The 20127-nt window shown below is 49.2% G+C and overlaps 1 protein-coding gene across 1 annotated transcript in view; it reads left to right on the top strand.

The window, feature by feature from the left end:
- Nucleotides 1-20127, top strand: part of UNC119 (unc-119 lipid binding chaperone) — a 488580-nt gene that overhangs the window by 175475 nt on the left and 292978 nt on the right. Inside the window, exon 2 of the mRNA XM_085649116.1 lies at nt 8779-8892. Within this exon, the coding sequence (XP_085505242.1) occupies nt 8779-8892 (114 nt within the window). The remainder of the gene's footprint in view (nt 1-8778; nt 8893-20127) is intronic.

Raw genomic sequence — 20127 nt, 5'->3', positions numbered from 1 at the left:
CGAGACAGTGGTCCTTATACCACTTACTTAGTATATGGTTTGCGTGGCCCCTAGGGCCTAACTGTATTACTTACCTGTGTGACTTAATGTATGCTTAAATAAGACTGTGTTGTACTTACCTCTAATCTCATAAAGAGTGCTGAGGGTTTGACTAGAATAAATACACTTTATTTTATATATATATCTGTTGTGGTGTCCTTTCATTTGGTATTCAAGGGATTATATATGGTATCACAGCTGGCTTCACATGCCATTCAGAGTTTAGCCTAAGACTGCTCTTGTCCATGCTACCACTAGGATAGCTAGTCTATAAGGTTGACTTTACAACCAATCACCATAAGGGTTGTTTGGACTGATATAAGGTGTACACTAGAACTAGTTACATCATACATCAGGCCAAATTCTCACAGTGTTCCCCCTCCAGGCCGTATTCGCCAGCACATTTAGGGACTGAAGTCACTCCAACTTGTTCCCTAGTGGAATGGGTGGACCTCCATCTCCTACCTGTTTGTGTCCATAATACTAAATGCAAGTTTAATTAGGGTGATGGTTTCCTACTTGTGGCTGTCCCGTGGACCATAGGGACTTTGTCATTTTTCACCAACTTAGCATGAGCATGTTGCAGCTTGCCTGCTGCTTTGCACACGTTACTACATGTCTTTATTTTTTTGCAATAGTTTCACAGACTGCTTTCACATGAAAACTCATTGCTGTGTTCACTCTTTGCACGTTCCTGGGCTTTTGACTGAACATTATGTGCAAGGTCGAACAACAATGCCACTTTTATTTTGTTCTGGCCAACCCTTATAACCCTTAGACAAAACATACTGATGCAGCTGTTGTTTGGACAGCGTACTTGGATTTTTAGTGGGGTACATGAATGGGTGAAAGACACTTGGAGAGAAACCTTTCCAGGCAGAAGAACACCTATGATGTAGATCTACCATCTATAGGCCAAGGTATGGGGTCTGCTGACAAAGCCCAGAGATCTTCTATTATATATTAATACTTCTTCTTAGCAAGATGAGGTAGGTTAGGCACTATAGTCCTTTCTCCGTTGGTTTTCTATGGTGACATCCCCCTTCATGATTTATGGACTGGCTGCTATGCGATTAATATTTGTACTAGGTATTTTCCTGCTTGCTGTGACTCGCACACTGCATGTTAGGGCACATTAGTTACAGTAAATATTTTAAACTGTTTCATGTCTCCGTCAGATCTTATTGTGGACAAGTACAAGAGAGTGAGCGAAAGGGTATGTCTTGTAACCACAATTCCTGAGAGATCTGGGAGTGTTGTGTTCTGGGGTGCTTAATAATTTGTTTCTCTGTGAGTGAGTAGGAGAGCAAGTGAGGCACTATAACTAGTCGGTCCTGGGTTTGTGGGTACTAAGGTGGTAGGAAGTCCCTATACACCAAGGTGCCATATTCCTGCGCATAGTTTTGTATTTGTGCAGAATCCCTGCAACATAGCGTTATCCCGCAGTCTCTCTTTCCTATTTTTAGTTTTAGTGAAAGTATGCTTCTTGACTGCCTTTAATGGCTGTACTCTTCCTGGTGGAATGCACTTGATTCCGTCCCTATCCTGAGCTCCTTTCCCTACAGTCCTTCTCAGAAGCGTTAACCTCCTAGAGTATCTGTTATGCGTCAAGGCTTTCATGCCTTCATTAATACCTCTTTTGCTTGCTGGTACAGCTTGGGATACTGTTATGTCACTGATGGCTCTGTGCGCTCCCCCCTCCAACCCAACTTTGAGGGAGGGTGCAGCGTTGATGGAAAGTGTGGTGGGAGCATTGGAGAATACCTGGGTTGAAGACAGATTACCCTGTCAGTCCATCATTCGGATCGTTGAGGTTGGCTGTGGGGTGCTCTGTCTCCAGGAACATCTTCTCCCTGCTCCTTCTCCAGGTATTACATGCACTGAAACAGTGCTGATTCTGCCTACAGTACCCTGGAAGCAAACCCTCGTTGCTGCTGTATGACCGCGTCTCAGAGGGTAGGCCACCCAAGTCCAGCAGGAGTCTGGAGAGCTGTTCGCTCATTTGCCTCGAGGGCGGCAGAGTTCTCACATTCAAAATTAATTTTCCACTTTGGTTGAATCAAAGTTATTCTTCCCCTTTCCTAGTCTTAAGTGGCAAAAAGCACTAAACTTCCAATCACTAATCAATATTAGCCCACGCCATCTGAACCAGGGCCTCTTCCGCCATATGGTCCGTTGCGCCAGCAGCCGGCCGCTGTATTTCCCCTGCATCGGTAATCCAACAGCTGGTGCGGAGAGGGGTCCAGGTGGCCTTCCTCCAAGAAACCCACTTAGATCGAGAGGAGGGGAAGGCATTACATCGGCGCTGGAGGGGCCAATTGTTCTATACTACCTTTTCGAAGTTTGCCCGGGGGGCCCTGATTTGGGTGAGGGCGGGGGTCCCTTTCCAGCCATTGACGACGCTAATGGACCCGGAAGGAAGGTTTGTAGTAGTGCAGGGGCGACTGGACGGGAGGGACATGGCATTATGCAGTGTGTATGCACCTAATATAGACCAGGCCGCCTTTTTCTCTAGATTGTCGGGGCAGCTAGCATCATATTTGATGGGAACGATGGTGATGGGAGGGGACTAAAAAAAAATATATATATAAATCGGTAATCCAACAGAACTGTTAAGCAGATTTTTACACTGAAGCACAATTTGACACTGTAATGGGAAAATGGATGCTCCCAAACCCACCCTGCAAATTCTGGGAAGTTCAGAGGCGTCATTCCTGCCCATTTAGGACCGCTTATTATTTGCTCCTGTGAAACATTTCACAACTTTTTTAAACCTATTCAAATACTAATTCCTAAATGGGAGAAGTTTGAAAGTAAATGCGAATTAGCCTCCAGGAACTTCAGACAGGGAAAATGTAATTATTTTAAAGTTACTTTTAGTAAATATTTATCAAAATCTGACTTCACTATTGAATTGGGCTTTAAATAGCTATTAAAAGTAGTTATTTATATTTTTTTCTAGCTAGTCCCATTCCTGACAATACAGTATTAAAAGTTTAATCTGCACTCTGGTTTTCTAGATAGACCAGGTAGGCCTGCCACAGTGAAAAATTGTTTTTGCGTGTTTACATTGAATTTCTACATGTCCTACTTTTACCTACCGTGCACCCTCAAAGGACTACAAGGCCTACTTAGGTTTGACTTAATAACTAAAAGGGGGGTTTTGACCACTTCGAAATGGTTTATTTTGACAAGTCGAATTGCAGTTTTTAAACTGCCACAGTCAGGCTACAGTGGTACACTTGAAGCCATGTTTTACACTGTCAGTGTAGTGGCTGCACAATAGGTGCTGCAGTCCGCTAGTGATATTTAATATAGAGGCCCTGGGTACATTTTGTACATTATACTGGGAACTAATAGGTAAGTTAAATATACCAATTAGGAATATGCCAATTTTAGCATGACTAAAGGATGAGCACAGGCACGTTACCGCTGGTTAGCAGGGTTAAAGTGCATAGAAGTCTAACACTAGCAAAAATATAGGGTACAGCAAAAGATGAAAAATATGTGCTGGCCATGCAGAAAGGTGGATTTCCTACAGGTATCCTCTGCATTAATGCAGCACCTGTGCCTTGTGTCTTCTCTCTATTAGACATGGGAAAAGGAGGTTTAATGTAGAAGATGACTTCCTCTTGACCCTGTGAAGTTTATGTGGTCAGAAAACCATAGACTGAAAATCTGTCCTCTACGTAAAGGATGTTTATGTTGGAGGATAGCCCCTCCTTAGAAAGGCGTAACGTTAGTCCCATACGATCCTTGAGCATGGCCTGCCTGTGCTGTCCCTGCCACAGTAATCTCATGCTACCTTGTTCTTTACTGCATTGTTTTGTACTGTTCAGGAGATTGGTGTCATGAGCTCCCTGTGCTCCCTGTGAGGTGCGCCACGGTGCACTTTTTTCAACAGCATAGTGGTTGGGACTGCTATAGATTGGCGTTCAGTCAATTAATATATCCTTCCATCATGGATGACCACTGTTCTTGTTTCAAGGCAGGATATGATGAGCAGCTGATTATGGGGAGGCTGTCCCCCGTACAATCCACACATTATGTCTCTGCACCTTCCATCTGTCTGAATCTCCTCTCTTTTCAGACCAGTTTAGCTCATGTTTGTGACTGGTTTGGATGAACAAGCCATCGAAGAGTGGAGAGAGGAAAGTCTTTCATTTATCCCACTGGTTTATGTAGGACCCAGCTGCATGGCCTGTGCTCTCTAAGAAGCAACACTTGAACATAAGAGGCCAAGGGCATGACAATTTGATGTCACAGTAGACGTGTATTCTGAGTCCATCTCCCATATTTGGTAGTCTCAGCAAGAGCCTCTGACTGAAGTATGTCTGGAGTGAATTCACAACCTATGTGAGTAATATGGGTTATTAACTGCTTGGGAAGAGGTGTGGCGCAGCGGCCATGTCGCCTGACTCCGGAACACGGGGGCTCACGGTTCGCTCCCCAGCGGCAGGTTAGACCAGCACCATGTGACTCTAGGGAATAGCTCACTTAATCTTCTCGACGTCCCCCAGCGCCTTGACACCCTCGGGGAACTGTTTGTGCTTTACAAATACTGTATTTCAAGTTACTTCAGATTGGGAGGTTCGCCCATTTCCAACAGTACCTCTTTCGGCTTTGTAGAACAAAATAGCTCTGATGGCTTCTGGGATCAGTATCAATGATGAACGTAAGCTGAGGATCATTGTGTAAAACATTTGGGCTGGAGGGCAAGTGATTTTACTGCCTGTTCGGGTGGAGTAGAAACAGGGTTTAGGGCGAGGGTTAAGGAGAAGCCTTTTGGTGAGTGCATCAAGTATACTCGAGAGAGAGAGGGAGAGAATGCCAGAACATGGAGACTACTTCCTTAGCACTACAGCGCCAGTGCTGAGGATATAACCTTCATATCTTTACCACTGATACAGTCAGTGGATGTTTGCGGGCATGTGACTGGACTACAAACAGATGTAGTTTACATTTGGTTGGTTTCCTCTAAATGTTCAATTGCAGTACATGACACAACATCAGGATTTATCAGTGGAACTTTTGGTTGAGAATATCTTTTCACCTTTTGGCTTTTAGTAGGACTGAGAGAGAAGCCTACATTTGCTGTGACCTCAGGAAAAAGGAGGTAGATTGCCAAGAGCATTGACATCTCTAATGGGGAGAGTAGACTTTTTTTCAAATCCGCAACTTAATGCAACCTTTCCAAAAACTCCGCAAAAGTGGGACCTTTTTAACTCTATTAAAGGAGCAAGGGAACCATAGGGAGTGGGGTAAGTAGAGAGTGGTGCTGCTCAATAGTGAATACATATGTGAAATGATACATAAATTCATTGTTAAAGTTCGCTGGGGGAACCAAGGGCAGGTCACTGATAAATTTAAAGTAAATCGGGGTGTCAGGCAAGGGTGCGTCTTAGCGCCAACTCTTTTTTTGTTATTCATAGAGTTGTGCAGTATTTTTCATCTATCTCAACTGACGCCCCCTCCTTGGGTGGTATTAAGATCCCGCTGCTTATGTTTGCTGATGATACCCTTTTACTGTCTCAGACTCAGATGGGGTTACAGGCGGCCGTGAACAAATTTGACACCTTTTGCCTCGATCATGATCTGCAAGTAAACGTTTCTAAAACCAAGTATATGGTCTTCAATAAAGGAAGAAGTGTGGCAGGTCATGTTACGATGAATAACGAAATACTTGAATGCACGAACGTTATGACTTATTTGGGGATTGTTCTGGAAAACAAACTGAGCTGGAAGCCCCAAATTGATATCTTATTCCTTAAATTTGCCCAGCTTTCAGGGGGTTTGGTAAAAGAACAGAGACTGTCACAGACAAAAAGGATAGGCCCAGCAATCAAGATTTATAACTCCAGGATCAGCTCTGCGATTCTTTATGGCGCTGAACTCTGGGGTTTTGCCGACCTATCCCCCTTGGTCAAGGTGCAAAATAAATTTCTGAAGAACCTCACGGGCCTTCCTAGTTCAAGTTCAGTGAAACCATTATTACTGGATCTTGGTTGTCGTTCAATTGAAAATATTGCCCGGTTCAAACCTCTGGCCCTATGGAGAAGAATGTGTACTACCCCGGAATTAGCCCCCTATGCCAAGGTATTTCTGGATGTTGGTTCCATTCTGGGCTCTGGCAACGTAGTTTGGTTCAAGCAAGTTAGATCGCTCTTGGAATCTATGGGCTTGGGAAATCTATGGTTTGATCCTGCTAATAACCCTTTTCCCCCCCAAAAACTATTTAAAGGTCTCTACTGGTCTCTGTTATACCAGAAACAGACAACCCAAATTCTGGCAGAGTCTTTGACCGGCAGGTTCCTTGAGTGGAAAAATGTCCCCCTTTTAGAAGACTATTGGGATATTATTAGTAGGTCCAGTGACAGGAAACTCTATCCCCAACTAAGGGTTGGCTCCCTACCTACCAGATTGTTTACCAAAAGCTGGAAGGGTGAGGTGAGTGAATCCTGTCGCTGGTGTACTGATTGTGTTGAATCTGTTGGTCATATATTCTTTGCATGCCCGGCCTATGCAGCCCCTCGGGCGAAATGGCTCAAACCCCATTTGTCGCAACATGGGCACCAGGCTGGGGTTCGTGGCACTACGAATTTTAAGATTTGACACCAGTGAATCTATTGTAATTGCTGTGGCCAAATTCTTAGGTTGGGTTGGGATAATTGGAAATAGGACATAAAGGCACCCAGTGACGTGTTTTATTTAGTTCTTATCCTGTTTTTATCTCAGAAATGTTCTTATTTCTTATTTGCATGGATTTCTTTTTATATTGTATTGTCTTTTATGATGAATTTAATCGATAATAAAGACTACATGATGATGACATTGTTAAAGCTGTAAGAATGAGAAATATCGTAGTTAAATGATCATATATCCTAGTTACCAGAATATTGAAGAAAATTGAAGATTATATTACATTGCACTTTTGAATAAGTATATAATTGGCAAGGGAAATTCTTAAGTCATTTACTTTGCATTGACTGTTTTTGGTAGTTTAACTGTATCCTATATAACTTTCATTTTTGTATACTTTTATTGAGACCTTTATATATGTGAAGATATTAAGATTGTATTTAATGGCCAGTATAATTGGAATGTACTACTAATATTGACACTTGATCTATGTTCTGCTCTTACTGTCGCACAATTTGCATAATGGGCTTGTTTGAGTAAGCCACAAATAACTTTATGGTTTTAATTGGGCAAGGGAGAAGGACTAGATGATGCTTTAATGAATGTTTTTATGCTGTGTATTCTCTTATGTTTTTTTTAACCCCTTCGACGCTCATGACGGAGCGGTTCCGTCATGAGCGTCGGTTGCGCTGTGCGCATGACGGAACCGCTCCGTCATGGCCCCGCCCGCGCTCAGAACCTTCAGCACCGCGCGGAAATCCGCGCCGCGCTGAAGGGGTTAATGAACCGAATAAAGATCAATTGACTGACTGATTGACAACTTGCCTAAAACCCTAAAAAGCACAGCTGCTTTTAGGGAGGGTGGGAGGACTCCCTGTCGGAGAGAGAGAGAGAAGAGGCCTGAAAAAAAGGTACTGCTGCTGCCAAACTCCCCCAGATAGCTGCACTGTGTAGAACATTGAGGTCCCAGTGCCAGCTGCTCTGAAGAGAAGGACTGGGACCAGAAGAGTTCTGCCCCCGAGATACTGCAATTAGGGTTCGGTGTTCGAGCAGTGGGATTGAGGCTTGCTGTGTCCCACTTGTTAATGCTAGATCTTATCCTACACTTTTCCCAATGAGGACACACTGTAGCTGGCTGCACTTCGGAATGGCTGGTTGTGAATCGCCCCTCAGACTCCCAGCCTCACCACAACTGTTTGAGTACAAAACTGCTTCAGTCTCTTACCGTTACTGTCCTGTGGCAGAAGTGAGCATGCAAGACTGCAGAAACCCCTTGAAACTGTCTGCCTCTTACTGGCACATGCAGTCCACTAGAATAGATAAATACTCTTCTGTTCAGTGTGCCACAGCCTGTGTTTAGAGACCGAAAAGCATTCTGATCATGCAGAAATCCCCGCGTTAGGTACCGTATATAATAAGCCTTCATTTAATGAAGACGACCTGTAGAACTTGCTGGGTCTTGAATGTATCGTAAGCAAATAATGTTGTTGACTGTACTTGAGTTCCTACACTTGAATCACTTCTGAGAGTCAGCCTAACCCGAGCTGAGAATCAAAAGCCAAAATTGCTATTAGCTGAACAGTAGTACCAGGGGAGTGCATCCAGAGGTTACAGGCTCTGCCCAGTACTTATGATTAGTACAGCTCCTGGAGATCAGGTCTGATGCCGGCCCCAAACACTAGTGCAGAATGCGCTGTGTGGATGCATATAATGTTAAGTGCAGGTTGAAACTAAGCTCTCTGCTTGCAGCAATAAGATCTTAATTTGCAAGACAAGCAAGATATGTAAAAAGCCTTGCGTATGCTCCTCACCAAACGGATAGCAGAAACGTCTGAGCTAATTGATTGGTGGCTTAGTAGCTGCTCTCCCAGAAGACTAAGAAGCCGTGTGTCTGGAGTTTTTTGTTGTTGTGTGCAGTGGAAAAGTAAAGAAAATGACACATATCTATAATCCTCTGACTTTGCTGTAAATTGTGACGTACTACGTAAATAAACCTGTGCTGTTGTGGAAACTACAGTGCTCTTATTTGTTAAATGTGTGTGCATGTGTTAATTCTGCTCTCCAAAATTAATAATGTTCGCCTCTCTCCCTCTCTCCTAGATTATTTATGTTCACCAGAAGAAAATATATACAAAATAGATTTTACCAGGTTTAAAATAAGAGACCTGGAGTCCGGCACTGTGCTGTTCGAAATCACAAAGCCTCCAGCATCTGGTGAGTGGCAGTGACATACTAAGTTGTGCTTGGTTTAAAAACAACCACGTCTTCTTTTAAGTACTTTTTAAAATCTTATAAAGAGAAAGTACAATAATCTTTCTTAACCTGATCATAATGCAGTGGGGTCATCACACCCCACCACTTAAAATAGTATTAGATTTTTATGAGAAAGGTCTACGCAAAATAGATTTGGAATGGAGATGGGTAAATGCTACCGGGGCAAACACCAAGCTTTACATGTTTACCTTTTCTTGTAGAATTATAAATTGGAAGTTATCATTTGGTACCCTGTTCAGAAAGTAAAACCATTGATATATCTTGCTAGACCGAGGACCGCTAAACCGTATCTTCCCATTGGGTACTTGTATATAGATTTGCTTTTCCAATATATTTCTTTTATTTCTTCTACAGTCCTTTTTCTTATCAATAGATAATACTGAAGATGTTATATTACATAAATGGTGTCTATGGGGAAAAAAGCAAGATAGATTGGTGAAACCTGGTTTGAAATTGAGCATGCGGGGGGAGCGGTCTGATCCAAAATGTGTGCAGGCTTCTGACTGGGGAACTCCACTCTGATCACCCAGAATGGGGAGTTCTGCAGCACCTCCGCCCTGGTGCTAGTCTCTTCACAGCAGTATCCCAGTGGGTGAAGGAGGCACAGAAGCTATGTGACGAAAACAGCAACCGGCCCTGATGTTGCAGGAGATGCAGACGCCTGAATCACAATATGGCAACCAACTGCTAAAGCCCTGTGGCGCACCGAAAAGGGAAAGATAAGGCTGTGTCCCACCAAACCACCAACAGTTAACAGAGATAACAGTGAGGACTACAGACACATATCTGATCATATTTCAGGAAACTCTGGGAGACTGAGCTCACCAGTGGGCTAGATTCAAGATGTCCACATAGTGAGATGGGGACAGCAAACCAATAATAAGGGTGAAAAGAGATACACCAGGATCTCTGGATGGGTGAAACTAGAGTAGTCAAGGGCAAAGGTGGACTACCGTGGTGCAGATGGTAATCAAGTTTTAGTTCAGAAACTTGGGTGATCTGCAGGACCCCCCGCCAACCCCCCCATATTCCGTAGAGCTGGAAAAAGTGGCAGGGCCCAGCGAAGTATTGGGTAGGCAATGTCAATGGTGGGATTGGAGAGGTGTCTTTTATGTGCTGAGGGTTAACGGAGTTAGCTGCACTGACCAGTGTCGTGTAGTTCCTATAAACCTATATAGGAGCGGCGCGTTTAGACAACCTAGACTGTGGGATTGGTGTCCAGTCTGATTCCAGACACCCCCACCGGGTATGTCAATCAGTCAATCAGGGGATTTATAAAGCGCTACTCACCCGTGATGGTCTCAAGGCGGTGGGGGGGGGGGTAGCAGCTTCGGATCAGTCGCAGAGCCAGGTCTTGAGACTCTTCCTGAAGGTGTGCAGAGTTGGGAAGCATCTGATATTGACTGGGAGCTTGTTCCAGGTCTTTGCTGCAATGTAGAAGAAGGCTCTTCCACCTGTTCTGATTCTGCGGGTGCTAGGGGTCTCTGCCAGGGCGAGGTCGGCGGAGCGGACGTTCCTTTTGGGTACGTTGAAGGACTCTCTCGTTGAGGTATTTGGGTCCGATGTTGTGGAGGGATTTGTAGGCGTGGGTGAGTAGCTTGAAGGTTACTCTCTTCTCGATATGGAGCCAGTGGAGGTCTCATAGGTGCTCGGTCATGTGTTCGTGGGGTTCCGAGGGCGAGCTTGGCTGCGGTGTTTTGAATGGTTTGGAGCTTGTGTTGCAGGGTTCTGTTGATTCTGGCGTAGAGGGCGTTACCGTAGTCCAGTCTGCTGGTTATGAGTGCGTGGGTGATAGACTTTCTGCATTCGGGGGGGATCCACTTGAAGGTCTTGCAGAGGATGCAGAGGGAGTTGAAGCAGGTGGATGTGACGGCGTTGATTTGGCGGGTCATGGTGAGGGAGTAGTCTAGGATGATGCCGAGGTTTCAGGCGTTGTCTGATGGAGTGGGTGGATTTCCGTGGGTGGAAGGCCACCAGGTGTTATCCCAGGCGGTGGAGGAGGGTCCGAGGACGAGGACCTCTGTCTTCTCCGAGTTGCGTTTCAGGCAGCTGTTGTTCATCCAGGCTGCGATGTCCTTTATTCCTTCCTGGAAGCAGAGTCTGGTGTCTTCGGGGTATACTATGCTGAGCCCATGCTGTCTAACGATGGCGGCGAGGGGGGCCATGTAGATGTTGAAGAGCGTGGGGCTGAGCGAGGATCATTGGGGTACTCCATAGTTGATCTCAGTGGGTTCGGAGAGAAAGGAAGGGTGGGAGTCTGATCCTTTGGGTTCTGCCGGAGAGAAAGGAGCGGATCCAGTTGAGGGTGGTTCATCGTATAAAGACATCATGGAATCTGACTGCGAGAGTGCGGTGTGAGACGGTGTCGAAGGCTGCGGAGAGGTCTAGTAGGATGAGGGCCTCAGTGTAGCCCTGGTCGAGTAGCTTGCAGATGTCATCAGTGGCAGCGAGGAGGGCGGTCTCGGTGCTGTGGTTGCCGTGAAATCCGAATGGTAGGTGTCGAGGATGGCGTTATCTTCGATGAAGGTGGTCAGCGGGGCGTTGACGAATCTCTCGGTGACTTTGGCAGCGAAGGGAAGGAGAGAGATGGGACGGTAGTTTTTCAGATCGGTTGGGTCAGTCGAGGGTTTCTTGAGGAGGGTCTTGACCTCAATCCGCTTCCAGTCGTCGGGGAAGATGCCAGATTCGAATGAGGCGTTAATGGTTCGGCCTAGTTCAGGTGCTATGGGGGCGGTGGCTCAGTGGTAGATGTGAGTCAGGCAGGGGTTCATGGGGGCTCCCGAGTGGTTGTTCTTCATGGTCGTGGCGGTGTCTTTGGTGGTAGCAGGTTTCCAGGTGGTGATGGTGGGCAGGTTGCTGGTGGTGGAGATGGGGGTGGTGTCTGGAGTCTGTTTGCTGAAGTTGTTGCAGAGGGCCTTGATTTTCAGGTGAAACTAGGAGCTGAGCTTGTTGCAGAGGTCCTGGGATGGTGTGGCATAAGTGGCTTCGCTGGGGGGGTTTAGTGAACTGCTGTATGACGTTGAAGAGTGCCTTTGCGTTGCTGGCGTTGGTGTGGATTTTGTTCTTGATAAAGGTCCGCTTGGTGGCTCTTATGCACTGGTGGTATTCAGTCATGGCGTTCCTGTAGGTGTTCTGGTCTTTGGTGGTTTCCTGTTCCTCCATAGTTTCTCGAGGCGTCTGCAGGAGCGTCTGGCTTCTTGGAGGTCGGTGGTGAACCAGGCGGCCTTCAGGGGGCATTGTCCGACGGGGTGGCGGAGAAGTGCGAGCTTGTCTGCGCAGCTGGAGATCTAGTGGTGTAGTTCTTTGGCGGCAGAGTTGGCGTCAGTCATGGCGGAGGGAGAGGTTCGTGGAAGGGGGCGGTGTTGAGGTGTTCCACTGTGATCTTACTCCAGTTTCTTTGTGGCAGGCGCGGGCGGGAATTGGGTAAGGTGGCGGTGTTGAAGGTGAAGTGTATGCAGTGGTGGTCTGTCCAGAGGGGGTATGTGGTGTGGCTCAAGTGGATGTTTGTTCCTCCTGCCAAAATGGGGTCGAGGGTGTGTCCGGCTTTGTGGGTGGGGGTGGTGAAGAGCTGCTTCAGTCCGAGGTTGGCGAGACGGGGGTCGCTGCGGTTGTCGAGGTGGAAGTTCAGGTCTCCGATGAGAATGTAGTCCATGGAGGCGATGGCGTGGGGTGCGACTAGGTCGGCAATGGTGGTGGCGGAAGAGGCCCGGGGGGGTCTGTAGATGAGGGTCCCATGCAGCGTGGTTCTGGGACTGGTCTGGATCTGAAAGTGAAGGTGCTCTGTGTTGGGGAGGGGGTCGCTTGTGCTTGAGGTGGAGAGTCGGAGGGAGCTCTTGTGTGCGATGGCGAGTCCTCCTGGGAGGTCGGGGCAGTCCTTTTTTGGATCTTTGGATCTTATGTTTGCCCGTATACCAGCCAGCTCACAGTGACACTGTAAACTCCTCTTACCAAGGAGAGAATAGTTCTTGGCAGGCAACTATCAAGCATGACAACCCTGTCCCATCAGGGATCGTGGAAACAGTACAGAACTTTTCGCTCAGTCACTTGTGCTCACTTTGTCTCAGAGAATTACACAGAATAAATGGTGGGGACGTTTTTCAATAAACATTTATTGAACCACGTCAGTCTAGTGTAAAATAGTTGTGCTGAAACAACCATAAGACAGAAACAGATATAAATGATTAAATAATTATAATCAGCAACAGATTAAAAGGATGGTAGATTCCTACCATAGTGCTAAAACAATAAATATAGGCAGGCATAAAAATACATGACAATAATAATCGTACTCCTACGATGCCACCCTAACTAGATGTACCTAAGTGTATTTAGCATGTATGTAGGTGTAGAGCCAAGAATCACCCTAGGCTTAAGCCAACCCCAATACCTGAAGTGAGAGATTGTGGGATCCCGTCTTGGTCTCGAGATTGACACCCCACAAGGGATATCAGACCACTGCAAGCTGGAGTGTCTGTGTGCAGGAACCTCAACGTCTCCCATCTGTGTCTGCATGGAAGTCTTTCTCCTCTGCCTCACCAACAGAGATATGGTGTATATATACCCTAAAGGTACCCTCAGGGGTTCTACCTTGCTGTGTCATCTCGGCTGAGGATGACGGAAGAGATGACCCTTATACATAGTTATTATGCAGAAAATGGTAATCCTGCTGTGATTCTGAGAATCCTCATGCATAATAATTAGGCTAGTTTTCTGAGAAAGCTGCACAATATTTTATGCATTACCTAACTAGGTACAAGGTCAATACCAACGAACCATTACGTAATACAATGGCAGGGGAAAATGGAGGTAAAAGGTTAGGAGAATACCCAGGCCTATATTGGGGTACATTACAAAACATAACATCAGAATGCCTGACTCAGCAAGAAGTGGGAAGCCTTATAGTCAACACACACTGTGGCACAGACAGAGCCAGGGACCGCCTTATAGATGGGGCTTTGGATGCTTAAGCAGCATCAAAATCACATGCAGCCAAGTGCTAGTTTAAAATGACTGGACCTCATCTTGCAGCCCAGAATCAGAAGGCCCTAGACACTGAAAGCAAGTGGGTGTCCTGAAACTTTTGTGAGAAAGCTCCAGGTGGCCGGCAGTGAGTACGGCTCACCCCACAGTTGATACCGGGAGATGGTGCATGTCAGTGAGCGGGGTTTTGTTTCTGTGCAAGTGACACTATGCATCAGCAAAAGGAAAACCCAGACACCATCCCGCAAGGTGGTAACAGTTACCAATAACAAACAGACAAACATTAGGTCCATTCTGCACATTAATAAATTCAGTAAGCATGAACAGTAAAAAAATTTTAAAAAAAACTCAGGACAATCTTTTTTTTGTTTTGTTTTTTTTTTCCTCACAAAATGTTTGCTAGTTTATAACTGGAATGGCAAGCCGTCTTACAACAGAAGAGTAGTAATCTCCTACATTATATTGTCATGCAATCCCTGTAATTCCCCCAGATAGGTTAAACACTGGTCATGCACAGCACTCACGTCAAACCTCCAGTTTTTGACTCAGTTCAGCCCCGCCTAGCAGACCCTTCCACACTCTCCACTCCCCCCGGGGATCCTACTGGTGTAGGCGGTCCCAGCTCATTCAACCAATCAACCAAGTTGTCCCGTGCTTGTGCCACTTCAAGGGAGCCAAGACCTCTCTTCGCCTCCCTAAGCAGTGCTCTACACTCAAAGCCCATCCACTTGACAGGCTCACTACGCCATTTATCTGCTCTGAAACCTCTAACGGCATTCCAGTTCATTGTAATCTCCCGTATCCCAAGGACCAGAGCCAAGCCAAGGAATCTAGAAGTAACCTTATGCTTGGCCGGGCACGGGGATCAGCCCAGTGAACAGGAGTCTACAACTTCCTCCCAGAATCCTGAGAAGGAAGGGCATGTCCAAACTTTGTGATACATATCAGCTCCCACTTCGCCACACCAAGGGCACGTTGCCCCAGCTATTTAGTAGAACCTGTTCACTTTGCCAGGCATGAGATACGACCTATTAAGGAAGTAGAAATGTATTGATTTAAAGTGGGATTCCTCGACACCCTAGGGATCCGTTCCAGTATTTGTACCGAATGCCTATTAGATGAGGGTCCCCAGAAACCTCTCCCACTTTTTCCGGAGGTCAGTCAGAGGTCCAGTCAAATCCGCCTGAAGTGCCCGATAGGAGCACGTCACTGCTTTGTTCATGCCAGTTGTTGGGCACAAAACATGACTGCTTTGGTGCGTGGCTGGGTCAGCCATTCCAGCCCCCCTTGTTTCCTGATTGCTGCTGTCACGGCTTCATGAAGCATGAGCATGATCCCCTGAGAGATCATACTCCAATCGTAGGTCCTCAAACATGAGCATCTTACCCGTGCAAAACAAATCCCGCATCCTAGTGCCTCCGTATGCCACCCACTCCACTAGACTCCACCAATCACCCCTATGTGGTAGCCCTTCCAGCCTCTGCAACAAGAAGTCTGGAGAGTACTTGAATCGTGTCTGAGTTTTATGTAGACAGCGTAACCAACAGTGCCTCATAACCTGTAGCTCCCCTGGGCTGCCACTGGTCACCCGCCGGTGGTTCAGGAGAATTGAAACTTTGCGTCAGCACCGCCAACTAGTAAGCCTCAGAATCCGGTGCCGCCAGACCACCATCAGCGACCAGAGGCATTAATGTAGTCATTGCCACCTGTCCCTGACCCGATCCCCACACAAATGCTATCTTTAAGGACTATCTCTCAAAACAAAGCAGCCGGGAAAGTGCTACCATCTTAGTAATGGCAATACGGCCAACCACTGAGATCAGCAATATCTTCCAAACGCAGTAGTGTCCGAATAGCCACACCCACATTAACCTCCAGGATCTCCTGTGTGTCATGATACTTTAACTGCTAGATATTGCAAGCAGGTGGGGCTGGCCACACCCCTGCACACACAGAATATGCTAGCCTTTTGCCAGTTGACACTTGGGCCCAAGACTGTTCCTAAACGGTCTAAGAGGCTCACCTCTCTTGTCACATCTGCAACCGTATCTTTCAGTAATAATGGCATGTCATCTGCATCTAAAGCTATATGATGTATTGAGTCCTGCACCTCTATGCCCTCATACGGGATCCTAGACCTCGCGTTACAGGCCAATGGTTCAACTGCCAGGGCGAAGAGCAATGGAGACCGAAGGCAGTCCTGTCGGGTTTCTCAGCTCACCGCGTAGTCTTCTTATATAACGCTATTCGTCGTCACCCAGGCCATGGGGTTCGAGCACAAGAGCCTATCCAGTTCACAAATCCACCTCCCAGCCTCATCCCTTCCAACAGACTCTGGAGAAACTCTCATTCTAGGCTATCGAAACCCTTTGCAATATCTACTACCATAACTGTCGCTGTTCATTTATCAAAAGTGTCATCTCCCATCAGTGCCAGGAGCCTTTGACCAGTGAGCACAGTATTCCGGCCCAGAATGAACACAGTCACAGTAGTTGAGGCATGTATGGCAATAAGCGTGTTGCCAAAACGCAGCTCAATATATCTGAAAGAAACACGTTAGTTAGATTCCTCACCTTAGAATATCCCCAGGCGTCAGACTGGATCCGGAAGATTTTTCGTCAGCAATACCCCTTGCGCGTCGCTAGGTGTCGTCTGCGGCTCCGCGTCCGTCGTCGGAGTCGTGCGCCTGAATGACGTCGTCGGAGTACTTAGACGCCGCCCTCGCGCGCTGACGTCAGTTCTTCTTTTTTCCGCGCCAGTAAGCGCAGATCCGGGAGAGCTACCCCTTTAGTCAATTTTTGACTAACTTTTTTGACTCTTTTTGGTCAATTCTCGACTCTGGTGCCGGTAGGATGCCTGGTTTCAAGGCCTGCGACGACTGTCACCGACTGATGTTGGTGACCGATCATCACCGCCGGTGCCTGTACTGCTTGGGCCTCGACCACGACTCGGCGTCGTGCTCTGACTGTATGGCCCTGACCTCAAAAGCTAGGCGGGAGCGGTCCCGCAAGCTTCTCGAGCTTCGCCACTCTGCTCCACGTCGCTCTCGATCCCGGTCCAGGAGGAGGTCCAAGGATCGGTCGCGGAGCCGCCCTCGACATCGTCACTCGTCTGGCTCGAAGTCTTCGGGTAAGTCGAGGCACTCCAAGAAGTCCAAGAAGCGACACCGCTCTTCAGACTCCCCTCGCCGGTCACGCAACTCGGCCGAGGGTCCGGGTGGTTCCACCCCCGCGGCTCCGCAGGAGCCGCAGGTGCCGCGCAAGTCCCCATACCCGACGGTCCCTGGGACTGACGCGACGCCAGCGGAGGTCAGTGCCTTCCTCTCGGCCATGAGGAACCTGGCTCCGCCGTGGATGCCCGCTGGCGCGCCTTCGGGCCCCCCGGACTCGACTGAGCGACCTCGCATGCCGGCGGCTCTGGCCCCGGCGCCGTTGGAGGCTCTGGCCCCGATGCCGCAGGTCCCCGAGGGGCCCGAGCCTGGGCCCCCGTCGACGCGGGTCGACCTCCTCACGCCTCCTCCGCCGGCGCCGACTCCGATACCACCCCCAACGCCGGCTCCGGTCGACGTCGATCCCCGGTTCAGCCCCTGTCCAGTCCCGACGCCGATGCGGCGCCACCCGACGCCGCATCCGACGCCGCTAGAGACACATATTGTCTATCGACCGGCTCCGATCATTCCTCCTGTTTACCAGGAATCGGATGACGGGGGCGACTGGGAGGGGTCTGATGACCCTATGGCCCTTCAGAGCCAACTTACACAGGACTAGGCAGATGAACTGGGGGAGGCCAGTGGGTTGGATACCTCACCGGACACTGGATTCATCTCTCCTCCGACTGTGGCTTCGGAGGAGGGTGCAGCCTTTTCTGTGGTGCTGCGCAAGGCGGCCAAAGCCCTTGGGCTCGAGCTGCCTGCCGTGGCTGTGAGGACTAACATCCTCACTGAGGTGCTTCAGTCTGCCGCATGCTCCATTGAGCCTCTGCTGCCATTCACTGAGGCCCTCACTGACGTTCTGCAGGGCACCTGGTCCAAGCCCTCCACAGTCCCTCCTGTGGATAGGAACGTTGCCAGGCGCCACCGCCCTGCTCCGGGCGACCCCAGTTTTCTGTGCCAACACCCCACCCCCGAGAGTCTGGTTATCCAGGCCTCTACCTCCCAATCCTCCTTCCCGTCCGCTCCTCCGGACCGGGATTCCAAGAGACTGGAACAGTTTGGTAAGAAGCTGTTCTCTTCGCTCAGTTTGGGCCTGCGGTCTTTGAACAGCGCCTGTCTCTTGGACCGTTATTCCCACTCTCTGTGGGATACGGTGGAGGACGTGCTGCCACTGTGCCCGGAGGAGGCCTGGGCGCGTCTTTCCTCGGCCCTGGCCGATGGGAGAGATGCAGCGCGCCATGCAATCCGATGTGGGCTTGACACTACGGACTTGCTGGGTAGGGCGATTTCTACCACGGTGGCGCTTCGACGTCACGCCTGGCTGCGGTCCACGTCCTTTTCAGGGGATGTCCAGAGCACTCTCATGGACATGCCTTTTGATGGCGCTCGCCTTTTTGGTGAGAAAGCGGACAGTGCGCTGGCTCGCTTCAAGGACTCCCGGGCTACGGCCACGTCCTTGGGCCTCTCGGCCCCGCGGCCACAACCTTCCGCTTTTCGCTCCTTTCGTGGCCAAGGAAGGGGCACCTCCTCACGTCCGCCTAGCCACCGGCCGCAGAACCAACCTGCACGCGGACGTGGTGTCCGCCGAAGCGGTACTGGAGGACGACGCGGTCAGTCCACATCCACCCCGGCAGCATCCGCCTCAAAGCCTTCCTAGTCCAAGCTTTCAGGCCCATTCCACGCCAGTGGGCGGCAGAGTTCGCCATCACCTGCTCCACTGGCGGTCCATCACATCGGACAGGTGGGTGCTGCAAATCGTCCGAAGGGGCTACTCCCTCCCCTTCGAGACGACCCCTCCAGCCATGCCACCGCAGCACCACCGTATCTCGGGGGATCATTTGAATCTGCTCCACGAGGAAGTTTCGGCCCTCTTGGCCAAGGGGGCCGTCGAGCGCGTTCCGAGCCCAGAAGTAGGTTGTGGTTGTTATTCCCACTACTTTCTGGTTCCCAAGAAGGGCAAAGGGGGCCTACGCCCTATCTTGGACCTCCGGAACGTCAACGCCTTCCTCCGGAAGGAACGGTTCAAAATGTTAACTTTGGCTCAGGTTCTAGCTGCCCTAGACCCTGGAGACTGGATGGTAGCGTTGGACTTGCAGGACGCCTATTTCCACATCCCCGTCCTGCCGGCCCACCGGCGTTACCTGCGGTTCACGGTGGGTCAGGAGCACTTTCAGTTCACCGTGCTCCCCTTCGGCCTTACCAGTGCACCACGGGTGTTCACGAAAGTGATGGCGGTGGTCGCAGCTCATTTGCGCAGATCAGGGGTTCCAGTTTTCCCCTATCTCGACGACTGGTTGTTGGAAGGCGGGCTCGCCCCAGACTGTCGTCTCCCACCTCCAGACTACGGCGGATCTCCTGCATTTGCTGGGGTTTTCCATCAACGTGCCGAAGTCACACCTGAGCCCCTCTCAGAAGCTCCTTTTCATCGGAGCGGTTCTTGATTCGGCGCAGTTCAGGGTTCATCCACCGGAACAGCGGGTCCGGGATATACAGGCCCTGATTACCATCTTTCGGCCTCTATCCTGGGTTTCGGTCAGGCTAGTGTTGCGGCTTCTGGGGCTGATGGCCTCCTGCATCCTACTAGTGCATCACGCCAGGCGGCGCATGCGGGCTCTGCAGTGGGACCTGAAGTTTCAGTGGGCCCAGCATCACGGCAACCTGTCCGCCCATGTCTTGATCTCGGAGGGCACTGCACAGCAGTTGTAGTGGTGGCTCACGGACCGCGATTGGGTCACGGGCAAGAGCCTCTCCCTACCCCTACCGGAGCAGGTCGTAGTGACGGATGCGTCCCTCCTGGGATGGGGTGGCCATATGGGAGAGGCGGAGATCAGAGGATTCTGGTCTCCGGCGGAGTCTTGCCTCCACATCAACTTGTTGGAGCTGAGAGCGATCCGACTTGCACTGAAAGCCTTCCTTCCCTCTGTCCGGGGAAGTGTCGTGCAGGTGTTCACGGACAACACCACCGCCATGTGGTATTGCAACAAACAGGGCGGGGTGGGGTCGTGGACCCTTTGTCAGGAGGCTCTGCGCCTCTGGACATGGCT

Source organism: Triturus cristatus, chromosome 3_2 (genome assembly GCF_964204655.1).
Source record: "Triturus cristatus chromosome 3_2, aTriCri1.1, whole genome shotgun sequence".
NCBI lineage: Eukaryota > Metazoa > Chordata > Amphibia > Caudata > Salamandridae > Triturus > Triturus cristatus.
This window is presented reverse-complemented; position numbering and strand designations above follow the sequence as displayed.